This window comes from Apaloderma vittatum, unplaced genomic scaffold (assembly GCF_000703405.1).
Source record: "Apaloderma vittatum isolate BGI_N311 unplaced genomic scaffold, ASM70340v1 scaffold2021, whole genome shotgun sequence".
Classification (NCBI taxonomy): Eukaryota; Metazoa; Chordata; class Aves; order Trogoniformes; family Trogonidae; genus Apaloderma; species Apaloderma vittatum.
Window position 1 is genome coordinate 20,643 of NW_009698339.1, and position 9,952 is coordinate 30,594.

The 9,952-nt window shown below is 44.8% G+C and overlaps 1 protein-coding gene across 1 annotated transcript in view; it reads right to left on the reverse strand.

Annotated features, from left to right (window-relative positions):
• LOC104280345 (collagen alpha-1(XXII) chain-like) overlaps positions 1 to 9,952 on the reverse strand; it is an 88,401-nt gene that overhangs the window by 1,571 nt on the left and 76,878 nt on the right. Inside the window, exons 37-41 of the mRNA XM_009877965.1 lie at positions 5,749 to 5,784; positions 5,440 to 5,484; positions 4,953 to 5,132; positions 1,786 to 1,852; positions 236 to 418 (exon numbers count right to left, since the gene is read on the reverse strand). Coding sequence (XP_009876267.1) covers positions 236 to 418; positions 1,786 to 1,852; positions 4,953 to 5,132; positions 5,440 to 5,484; positions 5,749 to 5,784 — 511 coding nt within the window. The remainder of the gene's footprint in view (positions 1 to 235; positions 419 to 1,785; positions 1,853 to 4,952; positions 5,133 to 5,439; positions 5,485 to 5,748; positions 5,785 to 9,952) is intronic.

Genomic DNA, 9,952 nt, shown 5'->3' on the forward strand with positions numbered 1-9,952 from the left:
AGCTGTGGCCAATCCTCTGAGATGGGATGTTAAGTGGGAATGAAGACTTGTCCTGCTCCAGTTATGGCCACAAGTGGAACACACTGGCAACTGCTGGTCACATTCACCACAGACTAATGCACTAACACGTGCATTTTGAGGACCACTTAGATGTTACTAACAGGCGAGGTGGATGCTAAAGTTTAGTGAACACATCCCTTTATCGGACTGCCCAAACACACCAAGTTTCACTCACCTTTGGGACCCATTGGTCCAGGTGGCCCTTCAGATCCAGTCTGTCCAGGCCGGCCAGGCTCTCCTGGAGGGCCAGTTCTTCCTGGAAGTCCTTCCTTCCCAGGGGGACCAGGAGGTCCTGGTCTGCCATGGGATGCTTTTACATGTGCAGGCTGTATCTGAGCCAGGAGATAGGCTAACTTGGCTGTGAAGAGAGGGAAATGAGTTTGTTAGACTAGAAGGCTGGTGCTCCAAGAGATGGAAAGCCAGTACCAGTTGCCCAGAAAAGTCCAAGTATTATCACAGATCAATTTTTCAGAGCCACCCACTTGTTGTCCCTACACAGTCCTTCCCCATAAGCCATGATGTTGGCTCCCTGACTGTCTCTAAATTATTTAAAGCTCATTTCTCAGTAGCTTTAAACAACTCCTAAATTTCACACTTAATGCTAAATACCTCTCTCACCCTCTGCTCCTTGTCCACCAAGGATCTGAAATGTCCCTTCCTTCAGCTGTGGATTTCTGCCAAACTGGAATCATTGCTGGTCTGAATAGAAGAGCCTATTTCCACCACTTCTGCTACACAGAGCAAGATGCCAAATGGCTGCTCTGGAGGCAGAAGCCTTACTTTTCTTTTTCTGGGCTGTTACACATGTGGAGTTAAAGCTGATGTACCAATCTCTTGCTCTGAAGTCAGAAACTGTAACTAAGGAAGCTCCCTGCATCAGCATATTCTCCAATTTCCAAGCAGGCACATTGCTTGTCACTTCCATATTAAGTCCCTGAACAGCTTAGAGAGCTCTTAAGTCATACTCAGCATCAGAAAAACATCCTACAGGATAGAGGGAGAAGGGTTTTCTATCTTCTCTTCATTGATCCAAAATCTTGAATGCTTTTAGATTGGTGTCGAACTTGAACTCTGAGAATGTGTAAATAAAATCCTTCAAATAAATCACTCCATTGAAATTTATCACAGAGGAAAATGCGTGCAACTACGTGTCAGCTGCTCCAAGAGCTGTGCCAGAAGCAGCACTACAGCTCTGCATCTCACTGTAGAGCAGGTCAGCAGTGGCCTGCAATTCATGTACCTTAAGAGAAGCAGCAGCCTGCATCCACTCCACCTCCTCTTCTCAGACTGATGAGCAGAAATCAGGAATATTTCTCCTCCAGCTGAGACCTCAAAAGCACGTTTTTGTCCTACTCTGATTATTTTCTCTTCCAGGGCCCCAAATTAACCTGTCTGAAGTGGTATCTTCTCTTGTCCTACTGTCTCAGCCCAGGTATCTGCAGAAAGGAGTCTGCAGCAAAGCTGTTTTGGTGGCAAAATGCTACGAGGTGCTTAGCACAGGCAATGGCCATGGGTTGCAGAAGGGAGAAAGCCCGTGTGCTATTGCTGGGAACACCAAGCTTGGTGAACGGTAAAGCTTGCTAAGCACATTCCATTTTACACATTTCTCCTTCCAGGCAACGCTGCCTTCCATAAGCAGGAGAGGTTCAGGTGGCAGCACAGCCATGGATAGTATCTTTCATACTCTCAGGTACATCTTCTGGCTTCCCAGAGCTGATTGCTTACCATCCAGCTGTTTGGCTAACTCCTCTTGGATGAGCCTTCTCAAAGTCTCCAGAGACGGGGGTTCTCCCTAGAGGGAGTAATAATCACAGCAATGACAAGACATAATAATCACAGCCAGGGGATGTGCAAATTAAACCCTCCACAAAGGCTTTAGTGGGTTTCATTTCATCACCCACAGCGCACACAAGGCTGCGGGGCCTGCTGGAAAGACGAATGTAAAGGGGCTGCCAACACAGTTCTCAACCTGCTGGCAAGTCTATGCCCTTTCTCAGCGCTGACAGGACAGGGGGTAATGGTTTTAAACTCGAAGAGGGTACATTTAGACTAGACGTAAGGAAGAAATGTTTTACAATGAGGGGGGTGAAACACTGGACCAGTGTTTCCCAGAGAAGGGGTAGATGCCCCATTCCTGGAAACATTCAAGGTCAGGCTGGATGGGGTTCTGAACAACCTCATCTAGTGAAAGATGTCCCTGCTCACTGCAGGAAGGTCGGACCAGATGACCTGTAAATGCCCCTTCCAACCCAAAACATTCTATGATTTTATGACTGCAAGTCTCCTTGCGGAGAGAAGCATGTGTGCCCCTGGGGCAGTTAGGGTGGGTGTCTAGACCTGCTCTAAAGACTTGTACTGGATGCCAAGCCTGCCAACAGCCTTTATCTCAGGGAAGAGAAGCCAGTTTACTGCACGTGATACCTATTCTTCCAAAGAGTACAAGGTTAGGTATGCTGGGATGAAGGTTGGACTGGATGATCTTCAGAGGTCCCTTCCAACCCCTAACATTCTGTGATTCTGTGATTCTGTTTTGCCTGATTTCAGGCTGCTGAAGGGAGATAAGGGATGTGGCTGCCTGGCCTTGGTCTCTTACCCACCCACTAAGGGACAGCATCTTTCATTTGCTCTCTCAGCTTTTGTGCTTTTTTTGCTGCTGTTGTACAGCTATAGTAGCTGTCAAAAGCCAAAGCCAGGTGAACAACACCTCTGGATGATGCAACTGAAAAAAATGATGAAAGCATTTTTGGTAATTGGAAGGAGAATTTTTTTAGGTTGTGGTTTTCCACAAAAATAAAAAAAAACGGGTTTTAGGGTAACCAGAATCTTGTCTTTGCATAAACTCAAAAATGTAGCTATATTTAAAAAAAAAAATCAATTTTGAACCAGAGAGATCAAATGTTTTCCTTCATAAATCATAAAGAATTTTTTTCCTAAAATTATTCTGCAAATTTCTGCCAGTTTTGAATAAAGTTCTGATCAACCTAAAGACTGCATTCTTTCGTGTATGAGCTACTTGCATGAAAGTGTTGCTTTCTGCTCACATCTGTTCTTTTAATATACAAGGACACGGTCTGTGTCCTCTGTTTATAAAATCTGCTGAGGTCTTCTTAATCAGAAGTTACTCTTCATTAAGGAATGTGGATTTTATTAAATAGGTAAGAGACACTTCAATTTTAACCAATAATGTTGCTGATAAGTATAGAGTCAGTCTATTTGCTGCCTTCCTCCCAAGACAAATTTTGCATGAGAAAAAGATGTGTTCACTTGTAACAAAAGAAATGATTTTGTTATTAAGTACTAAGCATTTGTGATGGCTCTTAGTGAATATCACAGTCAGTAAACATGATTGTGGAACATAATTTGAAGGTTTACAAATCATCTTTTCAAGATTTAACCCTATTATCATCACTGGATTTAATCAAATCTCTGTGTTCCTGAGATGCACAAAGAAATGCTTTGTCTAAATTCACCCAGCTTTTACATCAGAGATTATTTCACTCTTATTCCCTTCTGAGGTAATCTCAAATTCACTCTCAGGACAGCCATAGTGGCTTCACTAGTTGGTAGTTTTTCTCATTCTTGTACCTACATTACTCTCACGCACTCTCAGTAGCAAGACTGTTTCCCCTCAGGAAAAAAAAAAAAAGAATATTAAACCAAAATAGGATTTCATGAATTCTGATGAGCTGACTCCAGGATTTCCAGGAATAGAGTAGTGACCTTTCCACAGCTCAGCATTTTGTCTCTCATAACAACCAGCAGCCGAGGAAGGCGTAAGACCTCCATATGAAACACTGCTTCAACATCCTTATAAGAAAGAAGCTTTTTCAGATTCTAGGCCCATGGCCATAGCTACATGACCTGATCTAGCTTTTTAAGGTGTAGAAGGTGTCAGGGACTAGCTACCCTGGCTACAGGTCTGGATTGCTCAGCTCTCCTGAAGTTCACAGAATCACAGAGTTGTTGAGGCTGGAAAAGCCCTCTGGGATCATCAAGTCCAGCCTATGACCCAGTACCACCAACCACATGGGCCAGACCAGGGCACAAAGTGCCACATCCAGCCTCTCCTTAAACCCCCCTAGGGACGGTGAGTCCACCACTTCCCTGGGCAGTGCATCCCAGTGCCAGAGCACCCTCTCCGTGAGGAAGGGCTGCGTGAGATCCAACCCCAACCTCCCCTGGTGCAGTTTCACCCCTGACGCAGTTTCAGGCCGTGCCCTCTCGTCCTGTCACTGGGTGCCCGGGAGAAGAGCCCGACCCCACCTGACTGCACCCTCCCTTCAGACAGTTGTAGAGAGTGAGAATCACAGAATGGCATAGGCTGGAAGGGACCTTAGAGATCATCAAGTCCAACCTACCTGTCATGGGCAGGGACACCACCTCTCAACTAGACCAGGCAACACATGGGGACTGAGCGGGAATCGAACCTGTGACCTTGGTGTTGTCATTGTTGCCAGCACCACGCTTTAACCACTGAGGAGAAGGTCCCCCTGAGTCTCCTCTTCTCCAGCTGAACACCCCCAGCTCCCTCAGCCTCTCCTCACAGGACTTTCCCTCCAGTCCCTTCCCCAGCCTCGTTGCTCTCCTCTGGACCCGCTCCAGCCCCTCAAGGTCTTTCTTGCAGTGAGGGGCCCAGCCCTGCACACAGGGCTCGAGGGGAGCAGAATCACATCCCTGCTCCTGCTGGCCACACAGTCCCACACCCCCACGACACCCCCCAGAGATACGTCATAGCTCCACTTCTTACGTGTCAAGAGATAAAAAAGCCTCCTGTCCACTGGAACGCGTACTTGCTCCAGGTTCCTTCAGCCTTACCACAATCTTAGATACTTTTCTGATCACACATTGTGGCAGTAAAATTACTGTACAAAGCCCTTCTCTGGCAACCTTACCCGCGGTCCTGGAAATCCTGGTTGTCCTGGAGGACCAGGAGGTCCAACTTGCCCAGTGTCTCCTGGGGGCCCATGGGGACCCATCAGCCCTGGGTGGCCTTTATGACCAGGCATCCCAGGATCACCTGGAGGGCCTTTTTCTCCTCGAGGGCCTTTTTCGCCTTTGATGCCAGGCTCTCCCTGAGTGAAAAAAGAAATGACCTTACCATCACAAAACAAGAGGCAAACTTCTGATTTTCCAAGCACAGCGAAACTGGAACAAGCTGAGCTGGCAAAGTTACTGAACACAACATCTGGTGCATTACAAACGATCCACAAACTGCTACTGACGGAGAGTGATTAAAGAGAGGGCTGGGAGGGTGGGGAGCACGGCAGATCTCTACAGGCAACGCTTCACTCTTGAATGACCCCTTGCCCCAGTCCCTAACTCAAAATAGCTCTTTTTATTTTGATATAATGAAATAACTAATACTACTCTCTAACCTACCCTCTCTCCTTTGGAGCCAGCTTCACCCGGTTTCCCTGGTGCACCCTGCAATACAATAAGGGAGAGTATTAAAAGAGCTATCCATAATAAAAGTAAATAATAAAACATGTGCCTTTGCAACCATTCTTGTGACCTGGGGTAAATTCATCTCCCTGTCAGTCCCACAGATTCCTGAGAGGTCTCCATTGGCTCTCAGATATCAACAATTCAAGGAAAAAAACCCCAATTTGTTGCAACCCAGGTAGCACCCCTGGTGGCTTTTTCCCATGACACCAGCCCTACTTTGAAACAACTGGGAATTTAACTTACCTCTTTTCCAGGAGCACCTTTCTCTCCTGGTTCTCCCTAAGAAATAGAGAGTGAATTTAGCCTCACACTGCAAGGAGGTGGAAGAAAGACCCCAACTACTAACCACAAGTCTTGCTTTCTGTTTAGAGCCTAAATTTTCAGCTACACAGCAGTGAGTTTGGATGATTTATCCTTATCCTACTGCTATAGATCATTCCTGGAAAGACACATCTTACTACTTAGAAAGCATTGTTTAGTAATGCTGCATACTGTGTAAATGTAAATCACAAAGTAATTTCTAACAAATCAGATGAGAGCAGGTCAGATGTTTCATTGAAATTATATTCTTGATTTTTTAAATTTTTTTTAAATTTTATTTTATTTATTATTTTCTTCTTTTCCTTGTTCATACAGACATCTCACAAAGCTTTGTACACTTTACTTGGACTAGTTCAGCTTAAGCAGTATCAGTTGTAACACTCTAAAGATGGAAGGGAAGTAAATTTTGTAAGTAGAGGTACCATCTTGTATTACACCAGCTAAGACAATGGATACAGAGCCAGTGCTAAAGCAAGTTTGATTCTGAAAGCTTGCCTGTATTGCAGAACTATATTACATAATTAGAACAAGCACCCTATTAGTTTGTTTCTTCTATACCTTCCATTTAAAATCTGATAATTAGGCAACAGAATTTTGCACTGTAGCAACTCAATCAAAAAACAGTCACTGCAGTCCTAAAGCCCACTGCTAAAGCAAAACAAACATTGAAGCAGTTATTGCTAGAATTCTGCCCACTTCCCCATGTCATGAATGGAAAGATCCATTTTCATAGTCCATTTACAAGCTACACACATGATCATATCTATAATATTTCCCCATAACCTGGAAACACATACAGCATCTTTACAAGTGCTAGCATCTACACACTTATGCACGAGTAATGTAACTCATCACAGACGTGTGATCACATCAGCTCCAAATTAGGCAGCATCAGACTCACTCGAGTATTCCTTAGGGCCACTTCAGTTTTAAATGGCCACTGCATTTGTTGCTTTCAATTAATTTTCCAGAGAAATATTTTTCTCCTCTTTTCATCACAAAACTCATCCAATCATTTTAAAAAATGAAAAAAAAAATAAAGAAAGAATCATCCTGTGGAAGATTCAGCTCTGGTAGATTCACACGAAATCCTTTTAAATCTCATTTTAAGTCACAACAGAGCTAGAAACAAAAATATTTACCCAACATTCACCTTTTCCATCCTTTCAGTGCAATGTAACATATTTTACTTGCTTTGGAAGAGCTAAAGTTACTGGATTTCAAGGCTGTGATATTTTTACATGTATAGGTATTATTTCAGAATGCTCTGGGAGATAAAGAATTGCTTAAATGTAGTGTTGCTCTATAGCTGGTAACAAAGGAATTTTCTTTGAGACAGCAGATATCAGAAATAACTGCATTATTATCAGCACTTAAAATTTCTCTATTTAGCCCTTCTGGGGTTCGTGCAGAGATACAGTCTGAGAACTTACATACCCCATATCCATATTAAGAAGAGTATCGAACCAGTCCAATTAATGCACATATTATTAGGGCTTACTGACAGGTACCAGCTCAGTAAATGAGATTAAGAATGTTCATCCAGAGAAAAATGCTATTTTTGCAGTCCAGTTTCCTTTGGAAATAAAGAAGTATGGCTTCTGGATCTGTCAGCTCTCCTGCTTATGTGGTTTTTTAACCTTATTAAAGATGATTGTGGCCCATTTTCATCAGTCAACATTTAAAGCAGGTAATTAGTGGGTCTAATCCATACTCAGACATACTTACAGGTGGTCCTCGGGGTCCTATGAAGCCAGGGAGTCCTGGGCTGCCATTTTCTCCTTTATTTCCTTTAGGACCCTTAGGACAGAAATGAGACAGACACTAGCAATCCTTTCTCTAACATCTCCTTTCCAGAGCATGCACTTACAGACAACATCGGAACTGGGAAATTCCACTGGAGCAGCAGGACTCCCAAAACTGCCAAGGAAAGGAAAGGAAGAACAAAGTTGTTTAGAAAAGCAGGCTGCAAACACAGTGCTTGCGTTGCTCATGAGCTAGGTGGGGTCCTTGCAAAAACAGTTATGGAGGTGAAAGGAGGGATCTTCAGCAGTTATTCTGGCGCTGCACGATTTATAGGTTGGTGTTGGGGAGTGGACATGCTGCGATGGGCAGCGACAGGGGAACAGCACAGGTGATCCTATTGCTCAAACCTGAGAATCCGATCGACAGCTCTTCGGCCTTTGTTTCCAGGTTCAATTTCAAAAAATGCCTGACAGGCTCAAAGCACGTGGCTTTCAGGTACGCAGTCAGCCCTGGAGATTGCTGGGGCTGGGCTGCATCGCTGTGTGCGGGTTTAAGGGTGAGAACTGGATTGGGATGGGCAAAATCCAACAGCAAATACAGAAGGAGAAGGCTCCTGGCAGGTTTTACTTCGTGATTACTAGTCAGTGATGGTGAAAGTGGAAAAGAAACACTTATTGCCATGATACCCTTTCTCTCTTCTCCTTTTTAGGAAAATAGAAATACAATAGATTGGCTTGTCACACCCCGTTGTGAAGGCAATTTCCAGACAAGGCTGGAAGTTAATGGATTTGTGTACAGCAGAAGGAAATGCTTCCCATAATAACCTTTATGAAAGAGAATTCATTTTAATGACAGAGAAGGATACTTATGAGATGACCGCCTGTTCCGCTGACCAATACTCTCTTTCCTCTTTCTCATCCATCTGACTTTTATCCTGTTTCAATCTCTTATGTTATTTTTGGACTGCAAATCCTCTAGAGCACAGACTGTGGCAGTTCTGTGTTTGTGCAGGAAGCTGCCTGATGAGTCCCTGGGTCACCAGCTGACTGTTTAGGTAATGTGCTAACATCATGATGGTCAAGAAACGACCCCCATTTGGCACTCACAGGAGCTCCCAAAGCCACAGTGGCCTGCTAAAGACTCAGAAAGCCAAAAAGCAGTAAGAGGACTTGGGAACAGGGGTCGGTGTGATGAGAAGAAGAAACGAAGGTTGTAAAGACAACAGCAAGGGGTGGTGGTCCCAGGAAGGGAAGAAGAAGTTCGTGTCAAGGAGAAAAAAGCAGTGGCACTAATTCTTGGCTGCAGAAAGGCAGCACCACACTTGTAATCTGTGCTGTCACTGCCCCATGCAGAAAGGTCTTACTCGCTTCAGAGGCCACTTGGGATGAGACAATATGAGCAATACAAGCCTAGGGCACAAGTCTCAAGGGCACAAGCCGAGGTTGCTTTATGGCATTGCAAGGGCCACAGAGAGCACAGTCCCGCTGCAGATTTTCAAATTCTCCTGCTATGCCTTTGTTTCTATCTCAATGTAAGAGCCCAGCAAGCTCTAATGTCTAGGTGGACGCACAGAGGGAAGAGCCCTGCATTGCAATAAATGCTACTGGACACAAAGGTGCATTTGCATGGATGTGCTGAATCCTGAACAATTTTCAGCAGCAGAAGAGAGGAAAAAAAAAACCAAACCAAAAACCCAACACCTCCTCACTGTCCTCCTTACAGCTCTTCATTACCATGCTGTTCTTCCACACAGGATGGCCTCAGGGGGGTTTCACTCTGCTTCCTGATCTTGGTTTACTGCCCACTGCCTGCTCTTTCCCCAAGTGCCTGGGGAGGATTCTTCTGCTGCTGCTATTCCTCGATGGCAGGCTGCCAGCTCCCTGAGGCCCTCTCCTTCCTTCTGACAGCTCTCTGCTGGCTGAACAGTCTGCTTGGCAAAATTAAATCCACTGGTGAGGATGAAGCATGCCAATCTTTTTTTTTTGTTTTGTTTTGGTTCCATACCAGGTAATCAATCATTTCCTTTTTCTGCACGCACTTCACTTTTGCTGGGGAAAACGACGACCCAGCTAGCAGCTCCATTCCAGGAACATGGCCAAACCTCCTCCAATGTCACGGCCAGCCAGCGATCTGCAGATCACTGGTCTTCAGACATGGCAACTTCAGGGATGATAAACACCTACACATGATCCACTCTATCTGTACTTCATCAATCACCCTCCTTGACGTAACTGCCTGCTGCATGGGTTTCCCTTCGTGGTACTTACGGGGTTACCTGCTGGGCCAGGTTCTCCTGCAGATCCAGGTGATCCATTCTTGCCCTAGGAAAAACATTAGTGAAATCATGTACGCTGCAATTAAAAATATCCACCAGCAGGAA